At 39.2% G+C, this 17,775-nt stretch overlaps 1 protein-coding gene across 1 annotated transcript in view; it reads right to left on the bottom strand.

Annotated features, from left to right (window-relative positions):
- The window catches only part of SNTG2 (syntrophin gamma 2), a gene marked incomplete at both ends in the record, with an annotated part of 319,669 nt that overhangs the window by 112,454 nt on the left and 189,440 nt on the right, over positions 1-17,775 (bottom strand). The window contains one exon of the mRNA XM_082481246.1: positions 2,601-2,688. Within this exon, the coding sequence (XP_082337372.1) occupies positions 2,601-2,688 (88 nt within the window). The remainder of the gene's footprint in view (positions 1-2,600; positions 2,689-17,775) is intronic.

Here is a 17,775-nt window from a genome sequence, read left to right as displayed (position 1 = left end):
CTAAAATGGCACAGTCCTCCCTGTTCCAAACAGGTTTCCTTAGAACAACAGTAATCAGGGGCAGACTCCAAATGGTGCCAGCTGGCCGCAGGCCATGAAACAGGCCCTTTGAAAGAGAATGAAGGTTTTTGTAAGTTGAAAGCTCCTGGCTCAAGTGTTCATGGAGGCTATTTACCTACAGAAGTCTTGCATGCACCTCTGGTCACACGGAGATAGAAGATGATCTGGTCTCCCTGCTAATCACTGCTTTCTCTTTCCAGAAATAGCACTTTATGGAAGCAGTGCCATGGTCTCAGCCTCCCAGACAGGAACGGCTGCAGTGCCACCTGAGAAAGGCAATGCAGGGGTCCGCTAAGTTCCTTTTCTCTCCTATTATGTACCAAGAGGACACCATTATTCCCGGACCTGTGTGAACTCTTTGTGAAGGTGGCAGCTGTCTCACATAGAGTGTGTACTGGATGTAAGCGGCAAGGTTTTGGGTGGTGGCATGGCTCCAGGGGTTGGAGATGGTCAGGAGCTACCCTGGGCTAGACACAGCCAGTTCCAGCTGGCTCCAACAGAAGCTGAGCTGAGCCCAGCAGCCAAGCTGGTAGCACCTCTGGAAAACTATTTAAGAAAGGGCAAAATACTGAACAGCAGGAAGAGGAGTGAGGAAAACTGTGAGAAAAAAACATACGAACCTCAAGGTCAGAGAAGAAGAAGAGGGAAGAGGTACCCCAGGGCTTGGAGTAGAGATTCCCCTGCAGCCCATGGAGAGACTATGATGAAGCAGGTATTTCCTTGCAGCCCATGAAGGACCATGTTAGAGCAGATACCCACACTGCAGCCCATGGGGGACCCCACACTGGAGCAGGTGAATATGCCCTGAAGGAAGCTGCAGCCTGTGAGGGACATAGGCTGGAGCAGATTTCGCCTGAAGGACTTCAGCCCACGGAGAGGACCCATGCTAGAGCAGCCTGTAAAGGACTGCAGCCAGTGGGAGGGACCCTCGCTGGAGCGGGGTAAAAGTGTGAGGAGGAAGGAGTGGCAAAGAGGAACGTTGTGTGCTGACTCCAACCCCTCATTCCCCATGCCCCTGCACCGCTTGCAGGGGAGTTAGAGGAGTCAAGAATGAAGTTGAGCCTGTGAAAAGAGGTGGGGGGAAGGTTTTGTTTCAGTTCATTTGCCTTTGTTTCTCACTGCCTGACTCCACTTTAATAGGCATTGTTTAATTAAGTTTCCCCAAGTTGAGTCTATTTTGCCCATGATGGTAATTAATAAGTGATCTCCCTGTCTCTTTCTTGACCCAAGAGCTTTTTCTTCCTACTTTCTTCCCATGTTCTGTTTGAGCAGGGGGAGTGAGAGAGCGGCTGGGTGGGAGTTCGGCTCTTAGCCAAGGTTAACCAACCACAGGTTATAGAGTCAAAGTGTGTATGTATGTGATGTCAATCAACAAGATGAGACAACATTGCTTGTAGGACTGTCATAACCACACATGAATATGGCCAACAGCACAGAAACTACTGGTAAGACCCTGCTAGCTTGCCAAAATCATGTCTAAGCTCGGATACAGTTATGCAAGGTATTATAGATATCAGTCTATAGTTGTCTGATGACCTAGTTTTGTCTGAAAAGACAAAACCTGAAGTTTCATTATAAGGAACACTGACCAGACAAAGATCTCCAAATGTAAACATAAGATTTCTTCAAATTTAGATTCCATTTTCAAATGGAAATGATAGGCAGTAAGAACTGAAATAATGGTTTTAGCATGAAATGTATAGTCTAGTTTAGTGGAGGCCCTTCAAGTTTGCTTTTAATAGGTGTAAGAATCTAGATGAAATGACAGACACGTCTCTAATGACAAGAGCTAGACCTGTGAGATCTATGATTCCGCTGAAATCAAGAAAAAACAAGTACATAGTTGAGTGCAACTTACATAAATCCCCAAAACAAGACGCACTGTAAATCTGATTCGCTTAGTTTGGAAAGAGAATCATATGTAAGATAAACTGGTGCAAAATTATTTGATCTGATTAAGTTAGCTGATATATTATGTACACTTTCCTGCTTGCAACATTGATTTCAAGTGTCTTGAATATTTATATTTGCTAACCAGAAGAACCAAAAATTTCCCTCATCTGCGTTGTTCACAAACAATTTACTATTCTTAAACTACTCAGTTGTCGCATCATAATTCTGCTCCCTGACAAAAATGACATAAATATCAAAGTAATTTATGAAATATGCATACTTAATGTTATCAATTTGTTTGGTTAAGTGTCCTGAAAATACCTTTCAGTGTGAATGCATGACTGAAATGTTTGTAAACACTATTATATTGTATTCAGGCAAAACTTCTGTAGAACAATTGTCAGATATCACCCATGACTGTAATGCATTTTAATGAGGTTTTCAGTTTTATTTTGAATAAACTATAGAGAAGCAGTCATGCCGTATGCATAAGATTCTTATATGTTAAACAATAAAGCACACACACAATTTTCTATTTCTTCCTGTAAAATGCTCAAGGATTGAATTCCTATTTCTGTACACTGTCATCTTATGAGAATACTGCAAAGAGGAAAAAAAATTACTCCTATCCGTTAATTTCCTCTTACCTAATGGGAGCTTTAAAAATGATGGAGCTTCCCTGAGGTACTGAACAGTGATGGTAACTTCATCGCCAGCATTTCGCAGTAGGTGTACCTGTCAGTGTGACAAATAACAGCTACTTAAACCAAAGAACCACCAGCCATGGAAAGCACATTACTTTTACAATGAAATCAACATCTCTGTTGATCTATAATAAACTCAGTATGAACATTTCTGACTGGGAATGAAGAATATCTTGAGGGTCAAGCCACACCAACAACGGATAACAGTAGGCAAGACCAATGGAACAACCTGAATAAATAATTTGGTGGGCAACTTCAAGCTGAATAGAACTTCTCACAAACAAATTGATTTTATAAAACCAGCACAGGGTAGTAGGGAAATATGTGTTTATGTAGATATAATACATTAGTCGTGTGTGTATATGCATAAACAGACACATATATATTAATACATCATACATAGCTGAAGTAATCTTAAGATTTGAAGTTTTTGGTTTGATTCAGTTAGGTGATGCATTAAGTACATTTCTCTCAAATATAGTTTTGATTTTTGTGACTGTCTTCATTATCTGTAAGTATTTGCTAAACAGAAGGGAACACATATACACATATACATGTGTATAAACACATGTATTAAAACATGAGAATTTAAGTAAAGGCATAGCACACTCCCGCACAAGGAGCTTTGTTAAATGTAGAACTTCAAATAACATCTTTGATGGAAGTCAATTCCTATTACAGGGGAGAGGTATTCCACAGTTTCATATCCATGACGGTCAGGAAACAAGTATCGCGTTTGGCTTGTACGTGGCCTGCAGACAGGACCTGCAGCCCTGATCCCATGAGTCAGAAATGGATGCTAACGCCTGTAGCCTCTAATCTGAGCACAACCAGAGCATGCATCTATCAAGCAGAAAAGTAACCGTCTGCAGCAAACTGACTCCTATAGATGTATTTACTGGTCTAACGTACTTGGAGGAAGCTGGTGCTTGTGTTGCTTCAGACCACTATTTTAGCACAATGCCACACTGGCCAACATCATGAGATGCGGGATTACCTCAAACGTTGTAACTCCTTCTCTTGTGCATCTGAAATAATGCTTACACCAGCTTACACTTACATGAAAACATCAAGCTTATGCCTAAGAGATATGAAAACCCAGAACAGGAGAAGAAATCAAGTAAGCAGTCACATAGGTTAAGAATTTTAGGCTATAAAATATTCTGGAAAAGAGTAAGCAAGAGACTGACCATAAAACCCCCAACACTAACATTGAAGAAAACATAGTCTGGACAGGGACATATTCTGATTTGGTTGATTAAGTGAGCAGACACACAGAGACATTGAGTCTCCGGTTAATGAATTTGTCTTCCCAAACTTCATTAATATCCGCACTAGGCCTTGAAATGAACTGATGTTCTCCTTCTAGCCCAGCCACACCAACTAATGACTTTGCACTATTTATGCTAATTTACATTGCAATGGAGCCTTTACAACTACAGCAAATGATTTTAAATGTGACCAAAATGTTTATAAAAGACAGTAAATAATTTTTTTTGCCACACTGTACTGATAGAACCACTGAATTTTGGAGTCATTGACCAACAAAGCTTAATTTGAAACATTTTCCATGAGTGCATTTTTAAAGTTAACAAATAATGAATTACTTTATTCTCTTAAAAAAAAAATTATGAAATTACACACAAGCACTTCAAACAGCAGATACGCTTCATTTCATAATGTCCTGCATAATCAGGTAATGAATATTACTATTATTAAAAAGAATAGTAAGCTGTTTAAATTCCTGACCCCTACCTGAAAATTGATTTGGTCCCAGAAGGAGAAAGACATTTGGCCTGATCCTTGAAAAAAACATCCCAGCTCAGGCCAAGTATGCATGGGCTGCAAAAAATTCATCAAGTAAATGTCCCACAGGCAGCTGCACTGACCACAGCAGCATATGGGGGGCAAAAAATGCCCAGATTTGAAATTAGGAGAGTAACGCACATTACTTGTTCGTGTACGGGGTGCTGGCTCCAGCCAGCTCTGACCAACCCACCATAGGGGATGGCTTCTGGTGGGGGTAGAGGAGTCGGGAAGAAAGAAGTTGAGTCTGGGAAAAGGGCTGAGGAAAAGCTGTTGCTTCGGTTTTTTTGGTCTCTGTTTCTCACTACTCATATCTATTTTAATTGGCAATAAAATTAATTAATTTTCCTCAAGTCGAGTCTGTTTTGCTCATGATGGTAACTGGTAAGCGATCTCCCTGTCTTTGTCTTGATCCACAAGGTTTTTCTTCCCATTTTCTCCCCCTCTTCTGCTGAGGAGGGTGAGTGAGAGAGCAGCTGGGTGGGCATGTGGCTGCTGGCCAAGGCTGACCCACTGCCGTGGGTTATGGACAGTTTTGAAAAAAAAAACCAAAAAACCAAACCAAACCAAAACAAAAAGCTAAAGGAAGAAGTGTAGCGATGCTTTCCACATAGTTTAGGTTCAGTGAATCCAGCCTGGGTGCAACAATGCCAAAGAGGTGATATGGTAGGCAGAGAAACAGACACCCAAAGTATTCCCTTCCAAAGAAAAAGTGCCAGAAATTCAGTATCAAGGTAGTAGGAAGTCAGAGTCGGCAAGAAATACAAGATCCTCTCACCAAATGCTGCTGTATCTTGTGAAATCATTTTACCTGTCATTGTGTGGTAAATACATTAGTAACGACGACTTTAGTTGAACAGGGAGCTAGGGTTGCAACTTAGGGAGAAAAAGAGGATTTATGGCCTTTGGAAGGAAGGGCAGGCCACTCAAGAGGACTACAAAAAGGTAGTGAGGCTACGTAGGGAAAAAATTAGGAGGGCCAAAGCCCAGCTAGAACTAAACCTGGCTTCTGTTGTCAAGGACAACAAAAAAAGTTTCTATAAATTTATTAGCAATAAAAAGAGGACTAAGGATAATCTCTGTCCTCTATCAGATGGGGCCAGTAACATAGTGACCAAGGATGAGGAAAAGGCTGAGGTACTTAATGCAGTCTTTGCCTCAGTCTTCAGCAGTAGGACCAGTTGTTCCCTGAGTACCCAGACCCCTGAGCTAGAAGACAGGAATGGGGAGCAGAATGAAGCCCCTGTAATCTAAGGGGAAATGATGAGGGACCTGCTTTAGCACCTGGAGGTACATAAATCTATGGGGCTGGATGGGATCCATCCAAGGGTACTGAAGGAGCTCGTGGAAGTGCTCACCATGCCACTTTGCATCATTTATGAGCAGTCCTGGATAACTGTGGAGGCCCCAGCTGACTGGAGGTTGGCAAGTGTGACACCCATCCACAAGAAGGGCTGGAAGGAGGATCCAGGGAACTACAGGCCGGTCAGTCTGACCTCGGTGCCTGGGAAGGTCATGGAACAGATCATCCTCAGTGCCATTACACGGCACGTGCAGGAGAACAGGGTGATCAGGCCCAGTCAGCATGGCTTTGTGAAAGGCAGGTCATGCCTGACAAACCTGATCTCCTTCTATGATAAGGTGATCCACTTAGTGGATGAGGGAAAAGCTGTGGATGTTATATACCTGGATTTTTGCAAAGCTTTTGACACCGTTTCCCACAGCATTCCACTGGAGAAACTGGCTGCTCATGGCCTGGACAGGTGTACTCTTGTGAAATCACTTTACCTGTCATTTACCTGCTGGGTAAAAAACTGGCTGGATGGCCGTGCCCAGAGAGTGGTGGTGAAAGGAGTTAAATCCAGTTGGTGTCCAGTCACAAGTGGCGTTCCCCAGGGCTCGGTGCTGGGGCCCGTTCTCTTTAATATCTTTATCAATGATCTGGATGAGGGGATCGATTGCACCCTCAGTAAGGAGGAGCAGATGACACTAAGCTAGATGGGTGCGTTGATCTGCTTGTGGGTAGGATGGCTCTACAGAGGGATCTGGACAGACTGGACCGATGGGCCGAGGCCAATGATAAGAGGTTCAACAAGGCCAAGTGCCGGGTCCTGCACTTGGGTCACAACAACCCCATACAGTGCTACAGGATTGGGGCGGAGTGGCTTGAAAGCTGCCCGGCAGAAAAGAACCTGGGGGTGTTGGTGGACAGCCATCAGAATATGAGCTGGCAGTGTGCCCAGGTGGCCAAAAGGCCAACAGCATCCAGGCCTGTATCAGGAATAGTGTGGTGAGCAGGACTAGGGAAGTGATCATCCACCTGTACTCAGCACTGGTGACACCCCACCTTGAGTACTGCATTCAGTTTTGGGCCTCTCATTACAAGAAGGACATTGAGGTGTTGGAGCGTGTCCAGAGAAGAGCTACAAAGCTGGTGAGGGGTCTGGAGGACAAGTCTTATGAGGAACGACTGAGGGAACTGGCATTGTTTAGCCTGGAGAAGAGGAGGCTGAGGGGAGACCTTATCACTCTCTACAAATACCTGAAAGGAGGTTTTGGAGAGGTGAGGGCTGACCTCTTCTCCCTGGTGACAAGCGATAGTACGAGAGGCAATGGGTTCAAGTTATGTCAGAGAAGGTTTAGATTGGATATTAGGAAGCATTTTTTCACTGAAAGGGTTATTAAACATTGGAATAGGCTGCCCAGGGAGGTGGTGGATTCACCATCCCTGGAGGTGTTTAAAAAAAGGGCAGATGTGGTACTTGGGGACATGGTTAAGAAGTGGTTTCGTCAGGGTAAGTTAATGGTTGGACTCAATGATCTTCAAGGTGCCTTCCAACCTCAGCAATTCTATGGTTCTATGATTCTGTGATTAGTGTAGCAACATCAGCATTTTGCAAAATCCAATGGATAATTTCAAAACCAACAAATTAATAATATAGTCACAATACTGTTCTGAACTATGTAATGGTTTTAAACATACGCTAAATAGAATTAATACTGAGAAGTCACTTTCTTATTCAAAATTGGCTTTTTAGAAAAGCCAAACAAGCGAACCATTTTAATTCTTTGACTTTGGAAAACAAGGAAGAATTTTAACTTCCTAACAGAAACATTTTGAAGAGAACTTTCAAGCACAGGATAAGAGCTATATTTCCTCTTAATTAAGCAAAGAATGTTTACACAGAAGCATCTATATTTATCAAGAGATAAGAGGAGATAGTATGACAGACATACTGCCTAACATACTTTTGGAAGATTTTAGTCAAATATTATGAAGATAAATTAAATCCAAAACCTGTACGGAACAAAAGAAAACAATAGATTAGAAACTGCTGCTGAGCCTGAAAGCTGATTTTTATTTCAAATGATATTTTTGAAAGAAACTCTAATATTAATGCTTTCGTTTAAAATTATGAAGCAGTAATACCTTAAAAGATACTGTATCATACTCTCCTGAAGCTACTTTGTATTCTTAGGTAGTGTCTGAAGAGGTGGTAGAATTGAACCATGCACATACTAAGAAAAAAAAAAATCCATTTCAGTGCTCACAGGAAGGTATTAACAGTAGGGAAGGTCACTAAATAATGCACTGCTCTGTGGTGGTGAAGCTTTTGCACAAGTCCAGTAAGTCCAAAAAACCAAATCCAGTAGCTTTGGAGTCCCTGTTGCACTGTTGCCGTACTGCAGTAGTAATATGCAAGGAGAATTGTAAAAGCGAGTGTTTGGGGTTTTTTTAATGGCTGATTAAATACATTTACTGCAGCTAACTGTGTGTGGATGTACCTACTTGTGTGTTCATATGTATGAAGGAGAAAAGGCCATCAAAAGAAATGCTTGCTTTTCATGCTGGCTATAATTTGCGAATTTTGTACATCTCTAAGTGCATTCATCAAGCCACAGTTTATTATGCTTCTTCTTTTCACTTGCATTTCTCAAGAATAAAACAAAGAGAATGTTAAACATATAAATAGGACCTTCTAGATCTCACTTAGCTAACTACAGTCCAGAGGCTGCAGAGAAAAATATGACTCAAATTTTAGGAAAATCAAATGACCTTTGTTGCCTCATTTTCACTGCCAACACCCTCTTTAGGGGAATCGTATATACTAACTCAGGCAGGCACGTCAATGGCACAATTCATAGCGGATGTGCATTCTTTTTAAGTTCTGGTGCCTTGTGTTTACCGTGGCTTCCTCTAACCCTTCAAACATACCCCATCATTAATATTCACACTGCTTAGGGATATAGACAAGGTTTTGGCTGTTTAAAACAGTTTCTGTCTTATTATAGATCAGAATTGTAACAGCAAATAAAATCGAAAAGGAGCATGCCTTTGATGAATGAATTCACCCAAACGGCCCTTTAGCTAAGATCTATTCCAAGAGCAGAAGTCACATCATTTAAAAGTGACCATTTAAAAGTTTCCACTCAAAAGCAGTTGTTAGTATTTTTTCTAGAAATCAGTAAAGATTTTAGGATAAAAAGGAATAATCACCTGCAGGTGATCTAAATAAGGAGAATCTGGATAAAAACCTTACACTATAAACATCTGAAGTTAGATGAAATGAAACCTATATCACATCTATAGATGAATATTTAAGATTAAACACCTAACTTGGACTAAAAGTCTGAAGCAAAAATTCTGAAGTAAAAGGAATTGAATCTCCTGATGAATGTCTGATGTTGAGGTACACGCTTTTCACAAATAAAACACTCGAAATTCACATGAAGTGCAAGTCTCAGGGTTGACAAGTACCTGGGTGGCACATTCTGTACAAGCCTGTAATGCAGTGGGCAAACAACCAAGAAGTTGTAGTAAAACGTATGAAGAGAATTAAATCATAACATATAATAGTAAAAAACCCAATGAAATCTAGAGAAGTAAAAGTTTTAAAAAAAATCTTAAACGCTCAGAATGAAAAAGCAACAATAGCAATTAATACTTAAAATGCCTCCTAGGCTAAAGCATGTTTGGAAGATTTTTTTTGCGATTTGAGCTCAACCCATGAGTAGAACTGAAAAATCTGATCTCATGCTTTTATGTCTATGAGTACGCAAAGATGCATGAAAAACAGAGACCTCACAGTACAAGCAGTCTTTAAGGTGATAGCAGAAGCAAAGTGGCTTTAAAAAGGAGTTTGTAAGATTAAAATTTGATTGCAAACAGTCTTGGAAAATCATGAAGCAGAATCAAGTTAGTTCTTTTCCACTGGCCAGTTACGAAGTGGTTTCCCACAAATACTTCTGAGTCGTATCTCCCTTAGCTTTGCTCTCTTCCTTAATGCTTAATTAGCTACTCCAAAACAAGCATTTGTGTCTGAACAATGTATACAAACATGCTAGGAAAATGACAGTCAATTTATTAATTCTGCGGGGACTTGCAACACTCTTTCCTTCTTCAGTTAGGTATCTTATCCTATTATTAGAACCAAAATTAGTTTTACAGAGATCTATCATAGATATCCTGGACAATTATATGACACGACTCAAGTCACTTTTCCTTATACTTCTCTACTATACCAGTATTATTCTTTGATGTTTGTATATGTGCCTGAAGAGATTTGTAGCTTTCATAGTCATTGAGCAAATCACAGAATGAATTATACAACTTGGTATAATATTGCTAACGAGACAACCTGCTCCTTTTGTGAAAATCTGTCCCTGCCACCCATACATGTTAGTAGCATCTTCCTGTTTTGCTTCCTCAGTGGTCTCTTACTTTTGTTGTTTATTCTAAAATTTTTATCTGATCATTAGATTAATGCTTATACTACTACAATTTTGAGAAATTTTATTTTACCTGTCATTTTACAAATATATAATACAGTCACAATGAACTAAAAATTAAAAAGATGAGAAGAGAAAAATGGTGAAGTAAAAAATTATTTTGATGAAGCAGTTTCCGTCCAGAATGTTGTCACTGCTACAACAAAGCAACACTAATGACACAGTACTGCACTAGTACTGATACCACCCATAGATAAAAGTATTCTACTGTTATCCCTCTACTGAAACATAAAGTCCTCAAGCAACAAAGAAAGGACAGAGCTGACCAGCATCAGACATGTATGGACACTTTCTAATTATCCAGAAAAATACAAAGAATCATGTTGATTTTACCAAGGATGCTATTAGTGATCACTTCCAAAGTGAAATGAATTACACTCAGAAGGACGGCATGACTGCAGACACAGTAAAGTTAACTGTAAGGGTACGGATACAAGGAAAAGATGGACCTTATTGGGAACGATTTTTGAACATGCCGATAAATACTTGTTTTATATTATTATGAATGAGTAATACAGAATATTATTAAATTATGAGTCCCGTGCAAGGTTCACAGTTAAAAACAGCACCTGCATACCACTGAACTGGGCTTGCTATGCGGTTACTGATCAGAGGCGGAAAAGACTGGAAAATCTTGCTGAAGTGATACATTTCCTTAAATACAATATAGAGATTTCATACTTCAGAAGAAACTACAGGACATCAGAAAAGAAAGATCTTAGGTAGGCGGGCTGCAGTTCTCCAGCTTGGGCTGCACATGTATTTTGTCAGATACATCTTACTGGGACAGATGTCAGTGAGTAGTTGAAACATTTAGACCTCGGAGAAGGAGATTTCTAGCACACCAAAATCTAGCTCTGCACCCAAATCACTGTGCTGCTTCACTCCTTGCTGGAATCTAGGAGCCTTCTCATGATGTTCTTGTGCTTCAGCACAAACTGGGGTTCACAGCAAGCTTTCACCACAGCTCATAAGGCACAACTCTCTCCATGGCTATAGGTATATAAAAAACTACCAAGTATAATACAAATGCACTATACTCTAGGAGAAGCCATAAAGTTTTTTATTTGTCAAAGAATCGGATATAAATAAGGGGCAGAAAAGGTATTAAGTAGAGACAAAACGCAAAGAAAATTAGAGCAGAAGAGGGACTGGTGCTTCTCCCATTTCTCATTGTTTTTTTTTTCCTCCTATTATATTCAAATGGATTTACTACCATTCACATCTTGCCAATCAGTCCCTTTGGCTGGACGAATATCTGAGGAGACCCTATCATGGTGGATATGCAACAGCAATTGGTACATATGTCCCAGACTGAGCACCGAAACCGTAGGGAATCTGCATCTTCCAATTAAAAAATAAAACATACTGTTATCTAAGAAACTAAGTCCTATTTATTATCACTTTAAAAATGTCCCCTCCCCTTTACCTACCTATCAAGAAAATGCAGCTTATGGAAATTTTCACAGATTTAAATTAAACTGCAATTTCTCTTAGTTCACTCAATTAGCATTTTACTCTTATATCTGCCTAAAAATACAGTAAAAGATGTTTCGAACCACAAAGCTTCATTATTAATTCAAACAAATAACATCAGTCCTCTATGATATAATTACCAGGAATTATAGACAAAAAAGGAAAATGCTTAAATGTTTTTTTGTTGTATGTTATTTTTTCTATTTAATCACACACTAGTCTGTGTTTCACTTGAAAACAATGCTTACATGAACATCTGGGATATGAAAGATGCCGATACATATTGTGCGTTGGAAAATACATTCTGAGCCAAATCTGAAACAATGGAAGTTTAAATATATTCGCTTAAAGTTAACTATTACCTGAAGGGTGAAATCCCATCCCTGAGAAAATACCTTTACCATCCTTCCAAAAAATTCCAATATCGGAGCATTACAGGGCCTTCTCTGGAAATTCAGGTCAGTCTCAACTGTTATCTATGCGATACAACTGGAAAGAGTTCAAAGCCACAGAACTCAAAATTTTAGAGTAAGCACTATGTTTATTGCTTATCTACTGTTATGCATTACTTGTAAAAAGAAAGAATTGTGCCAGCTATCAAAAAATCACAACAGACAGAAACGGCCAAATTACCAGAAAACAAACATACAATTCTTAGACTGAAATTTTATTAAATAATTACTGACATATTTGGTATGTCAGCAACACATACTATAGTATCAGAGCGGCACTTCCAGTTCAAATACACATACACACATCTGACTGAGAGTGACTGGAAATGCGTATGTTAAAGTGGAATCAGAATCTGTAGAAATGCAAACATTTCTATCCCAAAGGCAGGCCTTTTCAAGCAAACAAATCGGAGCAGTCTAACCCTGCAGGTTCATATTCTTCAAATATATTTGAAAATTTTTCCAGATGATAGTTAAGTGGTTGTGTTTATACAAACTCTAGTTGGCACAAATTGAGCTAAAAAGACTAACTGCAGGTTTTCATGTAGCCGTTAATGTTCCAATTTTCTTTGTCAGTATTTGCAGAGTTCTCAGAAAAGGATTTTATCTGACTAGAAGTGCCTCTGAGGAGAGAGATATCAGTCAGAACATTTCTGCCATCATCCACTGGCAATGGCATGAAATGATGATGAAGGTAATTTCAGTTGAATGATACACAATAGTTAATAAAGGGTCTCTTGTGCTGCCGAGTGCAAAAGCTAAACCAGAAGCTTTTGAAGTTATCAAATCCAGTAGGTCATAGGCTGCATTCTCTGATTGAGAAATTGTTGACGATTTGGGCATTGCTTTCTTTTCTTACAACAAACTTTTCCACAATGATCCCTTTGTACTCAGTCTTCCTAGTCTAACAGACATTTCACAGACATCCAGAGTTAATATAAGACTAAACGTAAGAAGCACCATGAACTGCTTTTGGTGCCTACACATTCACTGCTGAAGTATGAGATAGAAGTCCTAGACCTACGGACTGATCAGCTCAACAGACTGCCCTTCACTTTGGATCAAGCACAGAATTTATTTGTAATCATCCACCGGTTCACCATTTCAGGCTTAAAGAGCCAGGGCACCTAGAAAATAAAAAAAGTTCCTCTTTTACACTGAAATTCTTACAGCATGTAGAAGAACATAATAGGATAAAAGGAATACCTATGGACAAAATTCAGCACTGCTTCACAGTAATAGTATCCCCGTACGTCACTCGTTAATGCTTTCGTTTCCACAACTCCCCAAGCATGAAAGTGCTACTACCACCATAAAACAGCAGATCATCTGCAATATTCAGTAAGCATCAGGAAGAACTTTGTGTTAGGTGAAGTCCCATACCTGACCCTTCTGCACACTATCTCAGGACGCCAGGACACGATTCCTTGCAATTGTGCTACCGTACAGGCCAATATTTATTCTGCGCAGGTCACCATAAAGTATATTCCCTTACTCAATACTGAACATTTCCTGTACTGGAAAAAAAATCATTCTAATTGATGAGGGGAACATCATGCAAATCTCATTGACATGTTACAGTCTTCTGAAGAATTAGTTTCTATTCCCTCAGAGTACTGATTTCAGCTAGAGCCATATTCGTTTAAATACAGGGCTACACCTTTTTCTGTTAGACTTTTTGCCATCTAATACCATATCAGACAAAGAACAAAAAAGCAAAAAACCCTTTGAATTCCTGACCCAGTTCATGAATAGTTTTGATGCAACGTGCTAGCTTATTTGCTATCTGAAGTGCATGGACACACTCCTGCTGTATGAGTAAATGTTTTGTCTGCTATCTACAATAAGGAACAAGAGCTGATGCCATTATCCAGCCTCAACTGTGGCTAAACAAATGTGCCTGAAATATTAGTGACAGCTGTAAGACCCCTTCACTTCTTTAGATCAGACTCCCATTAACTCAGTGGCTTTTTGAAGAGAAACAATCCTTATGTACATACAGTGGGTTTAAAGGAGTTTCTTAATCTTCCTTGTGATCGGAAATACAACAATTTTATTAAGGAGTTAATTTTATGTGGGTGTAAGTCCTCTAAATAACTTATATTTTCCTTTCCATTTCAGGAAATTTACAAAATGCAAAATAACTGAGTTTCGCTTATGTAAACAGCGTAAGTCTAATCTTCCACAAACACATCTATTTAATTAATCTATTCAACATCACAAGGGTGTACACTGACTCTTCATTAGCCTGCAGCTCGGCCCTCTTAATAACACAGCAGTAGGGTATAGGGCACTCGTAGCTCTTTATACCCTGATGAAACACTGAGGGTCACCCAATATAAGGTAGTGAATTAGTCAGAACCACAACACACTGTTTAGATAGGCAAAGGAAGGGGGGGGCGGGGGGGAAGAAATGAGACAGAGAGGATGCTGCTTCAGAGAAGCCAGCTCAACCAGAGTGGAAACCCGGCAGAGACACCAAAAATGAAGACGTAGACTAGTTTGTGCGCAGGATGTAAGGATCAAAGGAAGCAAGAACGGACAGGTCAGGGATAACAAGGGACATCATACAGCACTGTTCCTGAATCTAGCAAGTCCTGTTTTAAAACCAGGTAATTTCTTTTCCTGCCAGCCCTTTCGAAGACACTCCAGACTAGTCCATGGATAGTTTATACCCTTTTGTTCTTATTCCAACATTCTCCTTTAGCTTACGTATTTGGTCTCCCTCCACGGTGCTCAGTTTTATACAGGTGGGAGGAGGAGATGGAAGAAAAAGCCCCTTTATTTATGACTAAAGGCTCGTATAATTTGTTATAAAACCTTTGTAGGTCTTTCAACATTTAGAAATGAAATAAATATAAAATAAAAGGGTTAAAAGAGACAGGGTTTTTTTTTTATTTTAATTTTTAAAAGTTTTTTACATCTCAACTCCTTTTACCCTTAGGAAGTACTGCTTAAAATCACAGCTGTCCAGCCGCACGCTCTGTGTGCTTTATCTACGAAGCACTACATTTCGTGTCCATAGCTTAACAAAGACTTCAGTTCTTCCCACAGCTCCTTTGTGCCAGGTAGCTCAATTGTTCCATCAGTTTTAATTATAGTCATTCCGCTGTTGTACTTGAAGATTATGCACACTTTAAATGCTCATAATGCCAGAGTACCTGCTGCTTCTCTAACCCAGGGAATGATGTGATTGTGAAATAGATGGGGTAAAATAGTAGTACTGAAATCTGAACTGCTTAATCGTGGCTGCTTCCTTAACGTGTTTAAGCTTGAAAGAAAGTGGATTTCCAGAAGTACATTACAAGAATATATGTAATATTTTTAAGTACACATTTAGCACAGGTACTATGATGTGTTACTGCATTTTTTGAAATCATTCTCTGAAATTTTGCTATCCTTCACAAAAGCACTGTAAAGGTGCAAAAAGGTGCAAATTTAAGTAACAAAAAGGTGTTTTAAAGCATATGAGCTTTATCATTTGCATGTAAAAGACACTGGAGACCAAAAGTGTAGTATAACCTGCTACTTAATGAGGGATGCTGCCAGATGCATTCAGTGACGAAATAATCGCATTTCTAAGAGCATTTGCAAACAGTGAGGTTAAATTGTACGTCCCACAAAATTTTAAAGTTGTACTATAATTTACTGATGTTATGTGGCTTTATTTTTATGCAGTGCTGGAATACAAAATACTTGTGGCAAATTAGCACCTGGAGAAATGAAACTAAACTCAGATCTTTTTCATGTAAGCAAGGTGAAAAACACCTTTTAATTATTTGTATCACTATCATGATAACAGGGCTTTCCTTCTGTTACTGCCCATCTACATAGCAGCAGCTTAATTTTCTAAAATACATGGTAAGTCTTAACTCATGAAAGCAACTACATTAAACCCACTAATAAATGCTCTCTAATAAAAGGGTTTGTTCATTTCTTTCAGTTCCTGTTTCAGCTTTTTGATTCATGCAGATGTTTTGCAGCTATTTACTCACCGTAAGAGGTATTTGCTGTCCACATAAGAGATGACTAAAGCATTCTTCTGGGACTGACTGAGGCAATGACAAAGGAACTCTTTGAGAACTACCAAGATGAAGTTAAGAAAGTAAAATCTTCAAAAGCTTAATAGTATTTTATTGTCTCTTTTTTTTTTTTTGAGGAAACAACTGTGAAACTATCTAAGAAGAAAATTCAGAAAACGCGCAAATTATCTTCAAAAGATGAAAAGCCTTTCACATAAAAATACTTTGAAAAAATGGAGACTCAGTGGGTACCCATAAGTATGGATCCCCTACATAATTTCACAGCGTAGCCCTGCCAAGTCATTCTAGACAAATCTCCATCATTTTCCCCTTCCTCTCCCTTCAGCTCTCATGAACAGAGAGAATCTGGAGAAGGGAAGTGGTAATGTCAAGGTTGTGAAAGCATGTACCTTGATTTTTCTTCCTCTCAAGTTTTGATTAATTAAATGCTCTAAAAACATACACATGAGCAGGAAAGCCACTTGAACTCCAGATTAGTCAACTGCATATTTTAAGTTTTTTACTTTTTTAAAATTTTTATTTAATAGTCACATGAGTGAGATCAGGGAAAGCACCAGCAAAAGCCCTTTCAAAAAGTCACTGGAACAGATTTTTCATGCTTTCCTGGCGCTCTTCCTTTTCTTTCCTCTCTGACATTTTCCTGAGACTTGTTTGTCATCTCTCTGGAAGCACAACGGCTGCTTTGTTTGATTATTCTATTTCATATTTTTTCAGGTTTCCCATGACAAAACATACACCCCCACAAAAATGCACTCACACTTCTCTATGGGTTCAATATAATTTTTAGAGATTGATTTCTTATTTCCACTCTACTGCATCTGCATTACGTGAACACATGCAATTCCCGGAAACAGAGTTTGAAGTTGAGGTGATTTAAGACACTACCACTACGTTTCTGTGCAATACCACATACTTTTCTTTAACTTACACTCATACAGGAAGATGTAATTCCAGCTAATTCCAGCAGTAATGTATATAGACTGTTTCAGAAAGTGTGTGCAATTTTATTGTGTCTTTTTTTTCTTTTCGGTAAGTGTTCATTTTTAAAATGCTGTTTAGTAGCATCCACCTGTTCTTCCAGCACGTCTGATAAAAAAAGAATGGGAGGAACAGATTGCTTTTGTTAGGGTGTGCGAGTGAGGCAGCAAGGGATGGGAATACAAAAGCACAACTTCATTTAGATGAAAATGATGTATTTAAACTCTCAACAGAAATAATTTACTAAAATGAAGAAATCTAAAGGCAAATTTTGGAAAGTACCAAGAAAATGGGAGAGCCCTGCAGCTGAAGAAAAAAAAAATCAAACAGTTCCATGACATTCAAAGGAATCAGGCAATCTTCACACGATGTGAGAAAATCTCAGTTACTGGTTCTTCTGGATCTGGCAGAATTACCATTCCAATACTCGAAGAATATTTCTTCTATGTTGATAGAACAACAACATTGCAGTACAGAGGACTAAATATTCAAGTGAACCATGCAGAGTATTGCTCAAAGTACTCAGAATATTCATCTTGGCAGCGTTAAGATAGATCTCCAAGAAATGAAACA

The sequence above is a fragment of the Vanellus vanellus genome (genome assembly GCF_965231255.1).
Source record: "Vanellus vanellus genome assembly, chromosome: 3".
Taxonomy (NCBI): domain Eukaryota; kingdom Metazoa; phylum Chordata; class Aves; order Charadriiformes; family Charadriidae; genus Vanellus; species Vanellus vanellus.
The sequence above is the reverse complement of the archived record's forward strand: the minus strand, read 5'-3'. Positions and strand labels throughout refer to the sequence as shown.